This window comes from Rousettus aegyptiacus, unplaced genomic scaffold (assembly GCF_014176215.1).
Source record: "Rousettus aegyptiacus isolate mRouAeg1 unplaced genomic scaffold, mRouAeg1.p scaffold_m13_p_11, whole genome shotgun sequence".
NCBI classification, from domain to species: Eukaryota; Metazoa; Chordata; class Mammalia; order Chiroptera; family Pteropodidae; genus Rousettus; species Rousettus aegyptiacus.
Genome location: NW_023416286.1, coordinates 3,072,468 through 3,090,101, shown reverse-complemented (window position 1 = coordinate 3,090,101; position 17,634 = coordinate 3,072,468). Strand labels below are relative to the sequence as shown.

At 57.7% G+C, this 17,634-nt stretch overlaps 1 protein-coding gene across 1 annotated transcript in view; it reads left to right on the top strand.

The window, feature by feature from the left end:
* Positions 1 to 2,991, top strand: part of UBL3 (ubiquitin like 3) — a 54,326-nt gene extending 51,335 nt beyond the window's left edge. The window contains exon 5 of the mRNA XM_016151883.2: positions 178 to 2,991. Within this exon, the coding sequence (XP_016007369.2) occupies positions 178 to 230 (53 nt within the window). The 3' untranslated portion in view covers positions 231 to 2,991. The remainder of the gene's footprint in view (positions 1 to 177) is intronic.
* Positions 2,992 to 17,634: the final 14,643 nt, after the last annotated feature.

Sequence of the window (17,634 nt, the reverse complement as noted above, 5' to 3'; positions counted from 1 at the left end):
ATAGAGCTCGTTCAGCAAATGACGAGACATTTTGAAAACAGACTAAAACTTAAAGAGCATTTGTTTTAGCTTTTTAACTTAAAAACGGAAACATTGCCGAAGCCCGGTGGTCATGTGCTCGGGGCCCCTCCCCGTCCGGGGGGCGTCTCGTAGACAAGGCTGTCCTGTCTCCCCTAGGTCAGAGAAATCGGGAGAAGACGGGGGAGAGTAACTGCTGTGTGATCCTGTGAACGCCGCCGCCGAGTGTGCCGTGCCGTGGCCTCTGTCCTGTGCGCCAGGGCGGAGGGGACAGCGCCGCGTCGGGGACCGCCGAGCCACGGACCGCATCGCCACCCCGTGACCACTGTCTTTTCTCACGACAGTAAAAAGAACAAGAACATTTTTCACTATGACTTTTCGTTTCTAGTATTTTTGTTTATGTTAAGCAGTTTCAAAATGTTGGGTTTTGAGTGCAGTCAGTCTCCGTGGGGAAAGTTAACAAGTTGCACCTTTGATAGCAGAAATCATTTTGCCGCCACAAACATTATCACCAGACTAACAAATCAAGCGTTCCAAGTACAGTTTGCACTAAAAAAGTTTGACGTTATTTTGTTCATCAGCAGAATTTCTAGCATAGTTTATGGTACCTAGAAATACTCGTATATACAATTCCACACTGGAAAACACTCAGCAATTAATGAAGTTAATTACTGGGCCAACTGGAAAGGAAAAAATGGAAAAGAAACTAAACCGTTGGGTGAATTCTACCAAAGTCAGCCGTGGGGGCCGCGCTGGCGCCGGACACCAGGCGGGGTGACGGGCGGCGCTGCAGCCGGCGAAGAAGCAGACGTGCCCGGCCAGGGCGCCGGGCGCGGAGCCGGGCGGACGGCTGTTCCTGTCCCGCGCCCTCCTCGGAAGGGCCGAGTGTGTTTCCTAGCCTTAACGTGGGGGGCCCCGTCGCCCGTAGACCGCCGTCGTCGTGCAGAAATCAGCACCTCATCACTGTTCAGTTTTACGTACCGAATATCGGCAGTTGGAATTTTTTCATAATTACGCTCATCTGTAACTGTGTCCAGTGTCACACCCATCAGAGCGTCAGATGAATTCTTAAAATTAAAAAATCCTCCATAGTAACTAATGTATTTCTTTACGTAGTTTGCATTTGGTATCAGTGCTTGCAATTGTATTAAAACCAAAAGCTGATTTTTAAGGCGTACATAATTCAGGATGCCATTCTTCTGTTTTGTACCAATAATTTAAAAATTGATATGCTAAAAAAACAATTTGCACAGCACTAAAGCATGAGCTAGTTTCATCTAAATCTGTAAAAATATGAAAGATTTTATATTTTTTCACTGGGAAGAAATTCTTCCTGGATGAAATTACAAATATGTGTAGAATATATTTAATAAAAAACTTATAAAATACCTAACTATAGAACTTAAATAGAGATTGGCGTGTAGCGTATAGAACAATATTCCACATAAATAACTGTAGCCTTTATAAAGTAAAGCTGCGGGCCGACACGCGTGTACTGGTGGCCACGGTCCTCGCAGACGCTGCGTGGAGGCGGCGCCAGACGGCCAGCTTTGTGCGAAGGTGACCGGGTGATCTGGCCAGTGCAGCGATGAGGCGGCGTGAACTGCAGATCTACGAAAATATTGTTCATACCGGTCAGAATTAAATTTGTATAGAGCAGAGTTTTAAAATGAGTGTAAATAGCAGTAAACATTTTCTTTTCTGCAACCTGGACTTAGAGATTCTTTCTGTAAACTAAATAAAAATATAGTGCATTTCAGTGATGATTTTAAAGGCCTCGATTAGGTCGATAATTATTTAAGCACTGTCTCATTCCTGTCAAAATTGTTTTCTCTTATTTCTGAATCTTTAAAAAGTTTAATTAACATTCTATTGATGGTGTGGCGCGTTAGTCACACGTGTCCTTGACATTTAACCTGGTTATTTTGTGTGCAGTCCCAACAATGGATAGAATTGTGTCTCTGTTATCACGAAATGCCATATTCAAGGGATGTTGGATATTTATGTGCTTTGTCGATTAGCTCAAATGTGAACTCCGTGAGTGTTGACAAAAGAAGAATGTGGTAGTTGCTTAATTGGGCAATTAAGCCATTGATGGCTCTATTCTTCTTTTGTAAAACAAACTACTGGTAATTATTTTTAATACCTACTTTAATTCTAATTAGTCTTCTGTTTTCCCAAAGTTAAAGACTATCAGCTAATTGTGACTGAATTTTTATGATGGTTGAAAGTATTCTCACTGGTTTTCAATATATTTTTCTGTTCCCACATTATAAATTTCCCTTTCACAGGACCTCAATTTAGAGTTTGCAAATGGATAACCTTGTTTATTAGTAGAGAATTATGTTACATAATACTTAATATTGTTGTGCAAAATGAAAAAAAACAAAAAGCAGTAAAATTATATACGGAAAACACCAAAAATTTAGATGCCTTAACAGTGTAACATGAAAATACTCAACTATCCCTTTTAAAACGGTTTCCTGGAAGCCTTATGGTTGAAAAATGATTGATCACACACAGCCAAGGCTACTACTACCGAAGGTCCCTCTGCCAAAAATGACAGCCCACTGACCCAAAGGCGGAAGCTGCGTAGCCCCAGCGATCAAACGATGCCCGAGTCGCCGGCCCGTGGGTCAGCCTGGCCCTGGGCGTCTTACGCGCCTCTTCCACCGACATCGCCCTGGACTCTGCTACGCGTCTGGGCAGGGCAGGCTTCTCTTCCGCATCAAAGCCTCAGCGCGTCTCCTTGATCTGCACTGTTCGCTTTCTCTTCAAGATAAGTTGTATCTTACTGTCACGAAGAATAATAGTATCTAACATCACCATGCTCATTAAATGGGGTTTTCTCATAACGCTTATCCTCAGTTTAATGTCACCTCGACCTGTGCTACAGTAATTTCTGTTAGCTGATTGTTATGCACATGTTTAATGTGAAAAGGAATTAAAACTTTCTTCATCTGTTGTAGAATACTTCCCTTCTTTTAAATGACTTCATAATTTTGGTGTATTTTCCTATTTTTTATCTCTTGACCATTTTTCCCTTTTTTCCTTTCAATTTACTTTATTACACTCCAGTAAAATCAGTATTGGTCCAGTCTTTATTCTATATGTTACCAAAATCAGAGAGACACGATCAACCAGGATCCAGCGCGCCTTTATGCCGCCGTCACCGGTAACTGTCACGGCGTGTTTTCAGAGTCTTTTTCTATTACTGTTTCCATGAGGTGGTGGCTTGTTAGCCGTACAGTGAGCAGGGTGGGACGAGGGCTGGAGAGGAGAGACTATAACCAGTAATTCAGGTCGGATCCAACTGCAGACTGCGGCCCGCGTCCAGACCCACTCTCCCTGGCCGAGCCGGAGGGGGCTTCCTGGATGTGGGTCGGAGGTGACTGGCTGTGACTCCACGCGTCCCCTCCGGACACTTGGTGGCCTTCAGAAGAATGTACCAGATGTGAAGTTCTTTAGCAGATGAGGTGGGAGGGGGTGAGTTCTAAGAGTTCCTGGGTGAAACTAAGTGAGAAACATTAATTCTTAGATAGCTAGAATATCTAGAATATAAAACTAGAATGTGAAACATTTGTTATATTGTCGTCTTTGACAATGATGTCAAAGTGTCTAATATTTTTTATATTCAGCCTTTTTTTTTTTCAAAAATGACAACTTATAAGAAATACAGAGTAGACAGTGAATTAATAATTGGGAAGAGGGAGTGTCACTCCTGTGATTCAACCAAATATAAAAGCTGGGTGAGCAAACACACACTCATGTACATGCACACTCGCGCACACACCACCCCTAGGCCCAGACTCATGGGGCTTGGAGACCTGACATGGGCCGATTCAGCCTCGCTCTGATCGGCATCTCCTTGGCGCCCTGTCACTCATGTCCCCACCGCGACCATACCCCCGGACGCCCCCGCTGCTGAACCCACCCCATCTTGGCCCCCACCTTCCAAGCTCCTGATCAGCGGGAGACTTCAGACCTAATTACGCTGGCCCCGTGATCTCCCCGCCGCTCTCCCTGGGCGGTGGTTCGGGTGAATGCCGTGACCCGTTTACCCCTGGTTGCCTGGAAACGCCCCGCCCCGCCTGGCACCCCGCGCAGCCGCCTTCCGTGCGTGGCCTGCATTTCAGGGCGCTGCGCAGCCTCCCGGCCTTTGCGTGACGCCCGGAGCAGAGGCGCAGGCTCCGAGTCAGACGGACGCGGTTCCGAACCCCTGAACCAGCCAAATGGACGCGGGCGGGGAACGGAACCTCCCTGTGGGGAGACCGGACCCCGCGTCTCCACGCGCCTTGTGCCAGGCCGAGATCTGACGAGGGGCGTCTGCGCACAGCCCCCCACTGCTCCAGAGACGCTGCCCCCCCAAAGGCCCCGTCCAGCTGCCTCTGCTGTGCGGGGGTGGGAGGCGGGCCGGGCACCCAGGCCAAACCAAAACGCACGTTAACGCGGGCGCCTTGGGGCGCGAGCCGTAACCGCGGGGACGCCTGGGTTTCGAACCTGATACGTCCCGGGCTGGGGTAGGAGCGTGGACCCCACGTGGTCCCAGTTCCCGCAACTGCCGGGGGATCCCCGAGAGCAGCTCCCGAGGCGGGCGCGCAGCTGCAAGGAGCGGAGCGCAGGGCCCGGGACCAGGGCACGTGCGGGGGCCGCACGCCCAGGCCGAGGGGCGCTGCGCCCCCGCCGCCCAGCCCGGGGGGCGGGGAGGGGGGCGACGCGCGGTCCGGCCCGGGCTGGGCGGGAAGCGCGGGGCACGGAGCTGTCGAGCTCTCCCCACCCTCCTCCCCTGAGCTCCCCGCGAGGCGCAGGCAGGATGGGGCGCTGGGCACGGGGAGCAGCGGGGGGCCCCGCGGCTGTCACGCGCGCGCACGCCGCTGGGCCGGGGACGCGGTTGGACCCCCGGCACCCTCCAGGGCCGCGGCCAGGGGTGGCGCGCGGTGCGCCGCCCGCGGGTGCTGTCCCCGTGACCTGGGGCCGTGCACACCGGTGGCGCGATGCGGGGTGCAGCGGAGGAGCGGGCCTGGACCTCCCGGGCTCGGCCGGGCCGCCTGGGGGGAAGAGCCTCAGAGGGGCGGCGGCGTCGGGGTGCTGCCCTGAGGGTACTGCAGCCTTGAACCGGCACCGACGGGGACTCTAGAAAGATCCGAGGCCTCGTTCACCAGGACGCACTTGCCAAGCCCCCCGCAGCGCGTCCTCAGCTCCCTGCGGGCGGATCAGCGCCAGCGGCCGGCCCTGCGGCTCGAGCGGATCGGCCCGGAATTTCAAACGCAAGCGCTCGACGTCTCAGAGAATCGCGCATAAGACACGATTCTCCTTTCAACCCTTCGGGAAATTTCCCGCGCGAGGTCTGTGGTCACTGTTCAGACGTTCGTGAACAACTCTTCTCCCGCCGTGGTCTGTTAAACTCCTGTCTAATAATGTAGATTTTAAAACCACGGGAAATGACACTTGCGACGTTATGGGCCGCTGAGTTGGGGACAACGCGTGCGCGGAAGTCCTACCCGCCAGGACCCCAGAATGTGACCGGATAAGAGGCAGGGTCGCTAAAGAGGTGATTCGAGCTAAAAGTATGGCCTTTGGGGGTCAGGGTGCGGGAGGGCTAGTCCAGCTGACCGGTGTTTTGATGAGAGGAGATGAGCGGGGACAGGGTGAGCCCCCCCCCCCCCCGCACCCTGGGGTGCATCCACAGGGGACAGGCCACGCGAGGACGTGGGAGAAGGCGCAGTAGGCAAGCCACGGGGGCGGCCTCAGGAGACACCACCCCGCCCACACTGTGATCTCGGACCCCGCGGCCTCCAGATCTGGGCGCCATGAGCTCTGCGGGCCGAGCCCCCGGGTCTGCGGTGTCCTGTCGTGCCGGCCGGAGTGGCCTAAGACGCCGTCGCTCCCGTAGGATCCTCGGGGTTCCGGTTGCTGTTTCCTGTCTGTATCTGGTGCTGTTTTGCTTCTTGAAGTTTAACTTCAGAATAACGCACGAACACATGCCTTTCCCACGCAAACCTCCCCTCGTCTCCCACACAGCCCCCTTCCAGTCTGGAGTGTGGGCGCGGATGCGTCTAGAGGGTTCTTTTGTAAAAAAAAAATGTTAGGGTGGTGTCCATATTACTCAGCAACTTCTCTCTTTCACTTAATTATATGGCTCTGAGATCTTTCTGGAATTCCACGGTTTCCTTGCTGATAATATACTTTTAAACTGTTGCCAGTGTTTGCTAAGAAAGCCTCCATTTGGGGAAAAAAAAAAAAAAAAAAGCTCTGTAGGTCCAGTTTGCAATTTAAATAGTCCGTTTTCTCGAAATTCGTTTTAAGAGCAGAAGTAGTTACGCCAGGCTTGCGTAAACGGTCTCGCCTCCGGATACTGGGAACGAACCCAAGCCTGTTTCCTAAGCGTTCGACAAAACCACATTTCTTAATTTCACAGTTTCAATTACAATAAAAAATAATAGTAAAAAAACACACACACACGAAACAAAAACCGCAATAGAACAATGCCAACCTTCTTTAACACAACTTACGCGCAAACCTGTACGGATCTCTGCTCTGCCGGTGCTTAGTGCCCGTTGCTTGAACGTCGCCGATGAGGTCGGTGAGGCTGTGGTTCGTTTTAGCCTTTAGCGGCAAATCCTGGGAACGTGTGAGGCCCGGTGCTTTTTACCGTCACTCACTGCGAGTCCCAATCGCACTGCGTTAAAGTCGACCCCTAGGCTCTGAAAGTCTGCAGTCATTTATTCTGGGCATCTAGCGACACACAGGGGTGACAGCCTCTCCACCTCGCTCCTACCTTTGAGAGATTTAACTGCGCCTTACACTACTTTGGGTGCGCACTACTGTTTTATCCTATTTCCAAAGGATTTTCACTCTAACTGTAGTCGTGAATGCTTTGCCCATTATTGCATGTGAGCTTTATCCACTCGATTTAGCAGCAAACAGCTTTTATCTGAAGTCTAAAACAAAAACAAATGCCATAATCTGAAAGGATGTGTGCTGATTTTTTTTGTTTTAAATCGATGGATTTTATTTAAAAATCGATTTGAGGCAAAGAGTGTACAAAACGTACTGACCAGGCTGATGTTAAGTTGGTTTTAGATGTGAGAAGACTATCCAGCGTCAACGAAATCCGGCGATAAAGGTAATTTTTTTCAGATGTTCACGGTGCCCGTTAAAAGGCGAACCGTCTGATTCTGAGCATGAAAAAAAGTGAGAGCTTTTAGTCGACGTTGTTGCTGGCCGTCCCGCGCCACCCTCCAAAGCCCCACCAGGCTCTCCGCGGATGCTGGACCCGCCCCCCGGCCGTTCTCGAGCGGAGCAAGTGTCTGGAACCCTTGACCAGCACGGTGGCCAGTGGCCGCCCCACCAGGCACAGGAGGAGCCCTTGACCCGAGAGGCTCCAAGGAAACTTTGCAGGCTTGTTGCTCCTTCCAGAAGCTCGATCTCGAGGAAACCTGCACAGCTGTCCTCAGAGATCTGGGGGGGAGCAGGTGGTCAGGGGGTGACTATTTATATATATATATATATATATATATATATATATATATATATATAGCAAGTTGTTGTTTCGTTTCAAAAAAAAAAAAGATGTCTCAGCTTTATCTTCAGCCTTTTTGCTCTAGCACAGATAGAGATTCCCACGCAGTGTCTTAGAAGACGATTCCTCATGTACCTGACTTACTGGGCCAGTTTCTGAGTCGCGGTAAGAAATGGTCTCGCCACGGAAATTGTCCCCCTCTAATGTCCTCTCAGCGCCGGTCCCCAACCTTTGTGGCAGCAGGGACCGGGGCTCCCACGCGAGTCTGACGCCTGAGGACCTGAGGCGGAGCCGAGGCGGTGAGGCCGGCGCTGGGGGGCGGCTGCGAACGCAGGTGAAGCTTCGAGGCCCGGAGGGCGGGGATCCCTACCCTGAAGGATTGCCGCTTTGTTCCTTTTGATAATTAACGCGGTGTGGAATTCTCTGAGTACATCTTACTTAGGACACAATCCCAGTTCCAGATTGTTTAAATATTCGCCCCGCAAAAGCTCCACCAACAAAAGTTACCTATAGTTCAGCCCTCGAAATGAGAAGCCAGAGTGATGGACTGTGGTGGACTGTGAGGTCCCGCTGGTGCCGTCGGGGCGCGTCCCACCGGAAGCCCTGAGCGCATGTCACCCCCAGCTCTTCCACCGGGCGTTAGGGATGCACACAGAGCCTGGCAGGTGTCGGGCCCGGGTCTTGGGGCGCCTCTGGTCCAACGCGGGACGTCATCAGCTAACGGAGAAACGGCCGCAGGTGCTGACCTGTACGTGCGTGCGGGGGAGTGACCCAGGGCCGAGCAGACCGTAAGGAGACTCCTCCTCCCGAGGAAGTGACATTTGGCTGAGTCCTAAGTGACATGACGAGAGAGCACCGACGAGCAGTCGAGGAAACCAGCCCGGGCAGAGCCGAGGATGAGCGCACAGGCCCCGGCGCAGGACGGACCTCTGAGCATCCGAGGACCCGTCACGGCCCCGGCCGGGGCAGAGCAGGAGGGCCCGGCGTGGACGGTCCGAGAGTTACGCGGAGCCGGGCCGGGCAGGACGCCGTGCGGCTGGCAGACGACACCGGCCTGTGTCTTCACGGCAGTGAGACTTAGCTGAAGGATTTTTAAGGAGGGAAGTGACATAATCTGCCTCAAAAAAAAAAAAAGCTCCGTGGAAAAACTCCGAGGAGGCCTCTTGGTCACGTGACGGCAGCCTCGGCCCAGAGGGACTGTGGCCGAGAAAAAGGGAGAGGCTCCCGCCGGGTGTACCCGCGGGTGTAGACAGATGACCCCGCGGCTGGGTTAGACGAGCCAGCGAGGCGCCCGGTGGCTCCTCCGGTCTCGAGGGGCCCGGGGCTGGGTGCGGGCGGCTGGCTGGCCTCGTGCTCACGTGCGAGGCTGGAGACGCAGCAGCCACCACGGTGCAAACGTCGGTGAAGCCGACGGGGGCCACGCACGCCCGGGGACGGGGGAGGAGGGCCGGCCAGCCAAGGGGAGAGGTCAGTGCGGCGGGTGGCACAGGACTCGGGTCGTCCTAGAGGGAGGGGAAGTGTTCCAGGGAGGACGAGTGACCGCGTGGCCCCAGGGAGCGACGTGAGGGCCGGAAGCCCCTTCGGGCGGGGGGTGGGGACCCGGACACACTGTTTAGGCGGCTCTTCTGCAAGCTGTCCCTTCGTGCCGAGCAGGTGCCACGGGACCGGAAGGCGGTCGTTTGTCCCAGCTCGTCCTTCTCGACCCCGAGCTCAGACACCTTTCCGAAACAGCGAGAGCCTCTTCCTCCAGCTCCACCCCACCACCCTCCTAAAGGGAGGGGTGCGGCTGGGAGCAAGAAGGGCCCCCTTGCCTCTGCCCAGACCCCCGCCCGCCCCCCTGGCCAGCCCTGCCCCTCCCTGCCGCCCCCTTCACCTTGGCTAGCTCAAGCTGAGTTTCCACCGCTGGCACCCCCGAGCACCCCAGTTTGACTCTCTCCTTAAAGGGTTCAAGGCCAGCTCCTCTCGGCTTTCTCCCTCAGCCGAGGAGGAGGCAGGACCTGACAACCAGGAGGATGCTGAGGAGAACATTTGAAGAGGCGATTTTCTTGCAACATTGTCATCTTTCAAACTTGACTTTGTTACACTGACCACACTGCAGAAAATTGCCAACGCAGGTATATTGATTTTTTTTTGAAGCAGCGAGTAGCAAGTGCTTCAGGAAGAGATTACTTGGCTGTTACTGAAGCCACACAGCTGCGGCCTGGGGTGGGGGGCGGGGGCAGACGCGTAATAAATGTAAGAAGAGGCGCAGAAAGCATTTCATTAAGGGTGGGTCTCCGGAACGTGAGGGTGCCAGCTCCCGCAGAGCCGGGAGGGCAGAGATTAGGCTCGGGGACGGGAGGAGATGAAGGGAGCGAAGTCAGGGGCTGCAGCTCTGGCTCGCGCGTCCCCAGCCGCTCACAGATCGGACTTCTGTTTCCCAGCTGGCAGCCAAGCTCCGAGCCGCGGGCTGGCATCAGCCCCTCGCAGTGATTCCCAGCACGGTGACCTTTCCCGGAGCTCACACCCTCTGTCTCCTCGTCTTCCCGTGGCCTGTCACCAGAAACTAACAAAAAACACCGAGAAAGGAGAATACTGTGTCTCTTCTCCTTCCACGCGCTCTGTGCCTCCCAAGAACACGAGATCGTCCCCCGCTTGCCCCAAGTCTGCACGTGCCACGAGCCGCGGGAGCCTGGCCGGGCCCAGGCCGGGCGTCTCCTCCTCCAGGGCGGGCGTGGGCGCCCCGCTGCTCCGTGGGGTAGAGGGCACACGCCTGGCGGTCAGCGGCGGGGCTCAGGCGACCGCGCGGGCCTTCCGGGGGGTCCGCTCGGACGCTGCCCCTGGGCTCTGCTGCTTCTTGGGTCCTCGCTCCTTGGGGACGCCGAAGAGCTTCGGCTGGATCGGGAAGCGCGGAAGGAGGAGGGTCAGAGCGGGGAAGCCGTGCGGCTGACGACGCCGTGGGCGTCTGGCCTTCCCTCCCCGGCCTCGCGCACGGTCCGCCTCCTGCCCACGCCGCCCCCTCCCACGGCCGGTCTCCGGGGCTCGGCCGCGAACTCCGCTACCCGCAGCGCGGCTCTCGCAGCCCGAACTCCCCCGCGGTGACTGGCGTTTCGGTGGACGGGGCTTGGGAACCAGCCCGGGGCGGGAACACCGAGTGGGCGGATTTCCGGAGCGCGGGAGCAGCAGGCGGGACCACTCAGCCTTCCCTCGAGTTGCCCCAACGGGGCGGCAGGACATCCCGGCCTTGCGGAAGGCCGGCTCTGCCCACGGATCGCTCCCGTGTGCCCAGCTGGATGAGGACCCAGAGCAAGGAATCCACCTATCTATCCATCCGTCGGTACCATCCATCCATCCATCCATCCACCCGCCCGCCCATCCATCCATGTATCCGAGCACCGTTCATGCCTGTCCATCACTCCCTCACTGAAGACCAGCAGTGAGACACACAGCTCCAGACCCCAGGCCAGGCCTCCACCAGCTGATGGATCCGGCAGCAAGAGACGGTTGCGAACGAGAAAGGGGCTACGTAGCAAACGTGGGGGCCCAGGGGGGTCCTCGGCAGGCTTGACAAGCCCAGGGACTGAGAGTGACCACGCAGGACCATCTGATCATAAATATCCCGCCTGGGCGGGCCATGGTGAGCAGTCGTGCCCCCAGCCTATAGTTTCTTTGCTAAAAGGTCACTCTTTGCCTTAAAGGAGCCCTGGTCATTGTTCTCTGGACTTAGGACCATGTACCTTAGAAATATCAGGGTCACTTTTTTCCTTCCAGCCCCCTTGGAGGCGTGACCGCCCAGCACAGGTGTAGCACTGAAGCTTCTGGTATCTCGTTGCCCAGGCAGCGTGAGTCAGTCTACCGTAAGTGTTAGATATTAACTCTCTTGTACCCAGCAATCTAACAGCCTGTATCTCTCCACTTGGCTTTCCATCTGCCCCCAGAGAGTTCCCTCCTTCCCTTCCCGGATTGAATCGACCTCCTTAATCGACCACCTGTGGATTTCACGGACCTTCCTTATTCCGAAATGCATAAAAAGCAGTGCAAAATGCCGTTCTCCGGAGCGTTTTCTCAGGCCGTTGAGATCTCGCCTCCGGGCATGTCCTCAAAAGTTCGGCTCAGATAAACTCATAGAGTTTTACTATAAGTCTGGGTGTTCGCTGATCGACATAGGAATCAAATCATCCGGCCAGCGGAAGGAGCAGTGCCGACCAAAGGAGCGAGGCCGTGGGCATTTGTCCCCGGGGCACCCCGGGGCTGGCGGGTATGCAGCGGCTTCCCAGAGGAAGAACGAGTGAGGGTCACGGGTGCAAAGAGGAGACATTCCGCAGCACCCAGAGAGCCAGGCGGGGCCCCAGCCAGCCCCCCAAGGCCGCCCGCACCTGCTGGAGAGCGGCCTGGGCCGGGGCTCCGTCCTTCTCGCTGCCTGCCCACCTCGACAGTGACCGGCAACAACCCCGGGGCCCAGCGGCCACCGAAAACCATTTAGTCTCCTCCTCACAGGCCCTCAGGGTGGCTGGGGCGCTTCTGCCCCCGGGAGCAGTCAGCCCGTGTGTCCCTTTCTCGGACCAGTGGTCACACAGGGACGAGCTCTCCCGCCGCGGGTGGCGGCAGGGCAGGGGGCCACGGCAGAACGCAAGCGCCTTCCGAGCCTCCGGCTGGGCGGGAGCCGCGGCAAGGGCCGCAGTGCCGCCCGGACACCAGCCCCTCGCTCTTTCTTCGCCAGCGTTGGACACCCCGCGTGCAGCTCGCCACCGTGCACTGCCAAACCTCCCTTGAGCTGCAGCGGTCACCTGATCAAATTTCAACCAGTGACCCCTACGAAGCGTTGCATGCGACTTCCGTGAAGTGACCTTGAGAGGAAGGGCGTGTCCGTCCTCCAGGCCGATTCCCTCCCGCTGGCGGGAATGTGGTTGTGAGGGCCGGAGCCCCAGAAGTCGTCGTGGGCCACGAGGCCAACATCCTGCCCTGAGATCGGCAGAGCGGCCCGGTGGAGGGAGACTAGTTCCCTGGAAAGAAATGCGTGTTCACAGCATCTTAGTTGCCGATGTTCGGGGTTTTCTGTCGTCTGTAGCTGGACCCACGGCTGCCCGCGACCCGCGTCCTCGGCATCAGAAGTTGGACGCGCTGTCTCAGAGTGACAGGACCTCGAAGGTCGCTCACTAGGGGGAGATGGGGCGGCGGGAATTACGTCCTACCCGGAAAACGGGGCTCCCGGCATGAGAACCCCGCCGTCTCTAACCACGCGCCAGACCCGCTTCAGGGCTTTCTTCCCAGGGCAAAACCTGATCCAGCGGGGGCGGGGGGGGGAAGCCGCCGACTCAGCAAAATCGCCCCCCCACCAACCCCACCCCGGGAAGCAGCTGCTGAGCACAGAAAAAAAAACCTGGCATAAACAATTAATATTCAATTTCTTTTCAGCAATACACTTAAAAAACCCCGGGTTTTCCCAAGCTGTTAGATTAAACTTAACAAATCTTACGATTTTACTTGTAAATCTACTTAAATTCATGTTGCCGTTTACCAGATGACCTTGGAACTTAATTAAATTCCCTTGAACACTACGTGGCATGTTTATAATGAGAATACATTTATTTTTCTTTTTAAGCACTTTGCTTGTCTAATAAAACTTTCCCAAATACTTAAATAATGTTTGTAATAATTCGTAAGCCCATCCTCATACGTATGGTGAGAATAAAGGTCTCTTAAACGGGGCTGCCGGCTGACCCGACGGTCCCCCAGAGCCTGGCGGTCACCACGCACTGTCAGGAGAGGGTGGGCGCGCGAAGGGGGCTGTTCCCCGTGAACAGCAGCACAGGCCCGGATGACCAAGGGTGGGGACAGCCCGGCCCCCGGGGACGCCCCAAGTCGCCCACGCAGTTGGCCCTGCCTCAGGCCGCACCTCCCCGCAGGAAGTGGCCTTCCCATGCCAGGTGCATGCTTCCAACACAGAGTCATCGCTCTCCCCCGGGACGCTGCCAATCCCAGAGCTCCGTCCTCGTGAAGCCAGCCCCTCAGGGGGGCTCCCTCGGAGGCTCGGTTCTATAGTCTCTCTCTCCCTCCGCTCTAAATTTAGTCTCGGAGGTACACATCCTTTCGACTCGTTCACACATTCCTTGAAGGCCAATAAATCTAACTGATTTTCAAAGGTCCGCCATGCTCATCACAGAGCTGGGCACGTGGTAGAAACGGCACCCATTTGTCGATGGACCCCTGCGCGGCGTCTGCAATTCACGCTGGCTCGGTCCCGCACAAACCGTGCGATATATACAGCTGTGGTTCGTTTAAGCTTCAATTCTAGAGACGTCGGTTGCCATTTCCGGAGAATCCACACCCCGGAAATACTGAGTCGATACCCCAAATTCTTTTGGTACCCAAATCTCGAGCCATATCTGAGGCGTTATTAAGAAGTAGAGTGAATGTCTGAAAAGCGTATCGATTGCTAAAGTTAGTTGCCGGTAAATTCATGTAGTGAGTATTAGAGTGGGCCCCCGGGCAGGGTGTCGAGACTTGGGGGTCGGCCGAAATGTTTTTAAAAAAGAACGCGCCCCGGCTTGCACGGCGGGCATTCATCTCATGGCATCTGCGGCTCGAAGGCTTCAGGATGACGTAGACGAGCTTGGTTCAGGAAATCGCCCCCCGCCCCCGAGATGGGCTCTCGGTGGCTCCTCCCTGTCCCACGTTCTGCTCAGTGTTAGACAGCGAGGGCTCGGGTCCTGCAGACCTTCACCCGGGCCCGAGGTGCGCGAGGCGACTTCATTTCCGTTCCCGCCTTCGTCCCTCCGTTCAGCCCGCAACAGAGGTAGCGTGGTCACCATTGTGCAGCTGAAGAAACCGAGGACGGAGCGAAGGATGTTTCTCTGCGGCACGTTCTGCACCTGACGCCGACGGCGTGCTGGCGAGCCTCGTCCCTCCCCGGCACCTCTCGGCGATGCCTGACAAGATTGATTTGTCTAGTCGCCGAAGGAAACCCAAACCAAGCGAGATTGTGTTACAGATGATGTTGCTTCAAACATGAATTTGGCCCAAGCCACAGGGAAGCAAGCGTATGAAATCCGGTCCAGGGGGCTTCTTTATGCTTCGGTAAAACTGCTAGGAGGTCAGGAGGGTGCCCCCGGTGTGGACAGATGTTTGGGGGCACCATAGCTCCGGCTTCCAGACAAACATGGAGGCCTTCTGCACGCCAGCTGGCAGCCGGCACGTCAAACAATTAGTCACACTTAATTTGATGGGTATCCAGGGAGAGGGTCCAAACGCAAGCATGCCTCATTCTGGACGCAGCGTCAGAGCAGAAGCTTGGAAGGCCGCAGTCCCGTGACAGCTGGGCTCGCGGCTCCATCGCGGGCATGCCCCCCTGCCCCCCACCCTGCACCTCCCCCCCCACCCCGCACCTCCCCCCACCCCGCACCTCCCCCCACCCTGACCCCCCGCCCAAGCCTGGCACTCCTGCACTGAGGGCACGAAGCCGGGGCCCTGAGCGCCCACGATGTCCCTGGGTCCCCCCACAGAGGACGGGACGATTCCCTCCTGGGGTAACCGCAGGGCACAGAAGGGGCTGAGGGCGTGGTACGGGAGGGGCTGCTTCCGGCCCGGCGGGCTGGGGACGTGGCCGGAGGCCCTGGGGTCAGTCCGGAGCCCAGTCCCTGGGCCATCGTCCCACTCACGTCCAGGCAGGGGGGAGACCCGCCTTGCCCACTTCGCCATCTCAGCAATGCCCAGAGTATGAAGACATGGTGGCCGCTGGCCTGGGGCTCAGGCTCCGGGCGAGGAGCCCTCTGTGGCAGAGGCCGGGGGCCCTGAACTTCCACAGGGGTGACAACCAGAGGGGAGCCAAGCACTGCACCCCGAGACTACACCAGGACACAGCGTCCACGAGCCGCCTCCTGTCCGGTGTTCATGCTGACGGGCAAGGAGCCATGGTCACAAAGCCACTTTACTCACCGGCCCCAGGCTAGGAACGGGCTGATGGGGGAAGCAGCGCACTCGGGGTCCTCGAAGCCCCCGCTTCGAGGAGTCGGGCGGCTTGGCTGGCAGGACTCACGGGCTGTCCCTTCTGCTCCGCTGGGGACGGTCGGAGCTTGCCGGCCCTCGGCGCCCCGTCCCGTGGCAGCAGGGTGACGTGTGCTGGCCCTGGCTTCGGAGGGCCCTGCGTGGCGGTCCCTGACTGACCAGCGGGAGTCTGTGCTCCTGCCTTCGGAAGGCACCCAGAGGAGGTGCGAAGGACGGTGCCTCCGGGAGCCGAGGTCGGGGCGTGGGGAGAGAGGACAGAGCTGGGCCTCCCGCCGCGCACGCGGGCCGCGATGCAGCTGGCTCGGGCCGTGGGGGCCCGGGCGTCTGCACGTCCGAAGCACTCCGGGAGATGACCGCTGCCTCACGCAGGGTGGTCCCGGGCGCTGTCCCCTCCCACGGGGGCGGCCCGCCCTGCGGCACACGGCCAGCAGCCTTACGTGGTGCCAAACGGATCTACAGAGTGTGTAAGTCGCTGTTGCCAACGTCGGGGATCAGGACGTGAGAGGAAGTTTCGTTCTCGAGGGATCAGCCTTTCGGGCTGGCCTAAGGTGTCGGTCCCTCTCCCCTTCCTCCGAGCCTTGGACTCAGGGCTCCTCTGGGGTGACCCGGGTCAGGTGAGACTGCGTCCCTTTGCCCGTAGGTTTGCCCAGGGGCCCCTCACACCGCCCGAGGCTCCCAGGGGACCACCCTGCATGCAGCCTGCGGGGCGGCCCGAAGAACACCCATGTCTGGAGTGAAGCATCCTGAGAGACAAAGGCTGCCCGTGCCACAGCGTGGCCAGCATTTTGCAGCCGGGGCCCCCTGCGTCCAATGCACCTGGGCCCCCGCATCTGATGCACCTGGGTGCCTGTTTACAATCAGACCCCGGGCCGCGCCTGCTCCCCACCGCGCCGGGAGCCCTGGCGGAGGCTGGCGGCCTCAGGGTGCTGAGCCGCACTTTGCTCTCCGGGAAGCCAGGGGATTCCGTGGGCCAGCAAGAGTGGCGGAGACGTCTCTGCCCGTGGGGTCTCCCCGGGGCGCTTCTGTTTCCCTCCGAGGGGCTCGGACGCTGGCCCCGTGAGCCCTCGCGCAGCTCCCGCTAAGAGCTCGCTGCCCTTTGCTGGTGGCTGGATGACAGACGCTCGTCCGGAAGCCACAGCACCTGCCTCGAGCTTTAAGACGAGGCAGGAGGAAACGGCTCGACCTCAGCCTTGCCACAGACCTTGAGCACACGGAGGCATCTGCACACACGGCGCCCACATAAGCGACAGAGGGGGGGGGCACGATCCCGACGAGTACACCCCAGCTTCCCAGGCTCGAGGGGTGCAGTGGGCGGACATCAGGGGCCCCCTCCCACGTGCCCGACTCTGCCCCGAGACGGCACACAGCCAGCTCGTGGGGGACAGTGTGGCCGCAGAGGATTGCTGCAGACGCTCCAGGCCTGGTCTCGTGGCTGGGTGACTCTGGGCGCCCCCAGCGGCCACACTCGGGGGGACCGGTGCCTCCCCCCTGCACCCCGTGAATGAATCCGGAGACGGTACCAGCATCAGGAAGGTCTGCGTGGGTTTTTCCTAGAATTTTTAGGGTCTGTAAATCCTGCTCCTGGCCGGGAGCCATGTTTGATCATTTTTAATGCAGAAAAGGATGCGTTTGAGCATCTGGCTTGGACATGGACTTCATCTGTGTAGAGCGTCATGGTTCGGGGAGACCTGGGGTGTAAGCAGAAGACTAGGTGGCCGCAGAGGCGCCGGACGGGCTCAGGCGCGAGGCGCTCGCGACGAAGGCTGCTCGGAGGGCGTTTGCCTCTGGGGCCCGGAGTGGACCGGGTGAGAGGCCCACGTGCCTCGGCCGCACCCAGACCCGGGCCTGGTTCCGCGGACGGGGCCTGAGCCCAAATCAGCTTCCACACGATCGGGCAGTTCCTGACCCCGCCGTGACAGGCGCCCCCGGAACTGGCCTTGTCCGTGAACCCAGAACACAAACCGAACGCAGACAAGGCCGGCGGCTGCTTGGAGAATGGGGGCTTGAGGCCGAGGCGGGGGCGTGAGCAGGGCAAAGACGGGGGGGGGGGGGGGGGAGGTGGCGTCCGGGTCGCCGTGTGTCCCTTCCGCCGGCAGCGTCCGGGGCGGCCC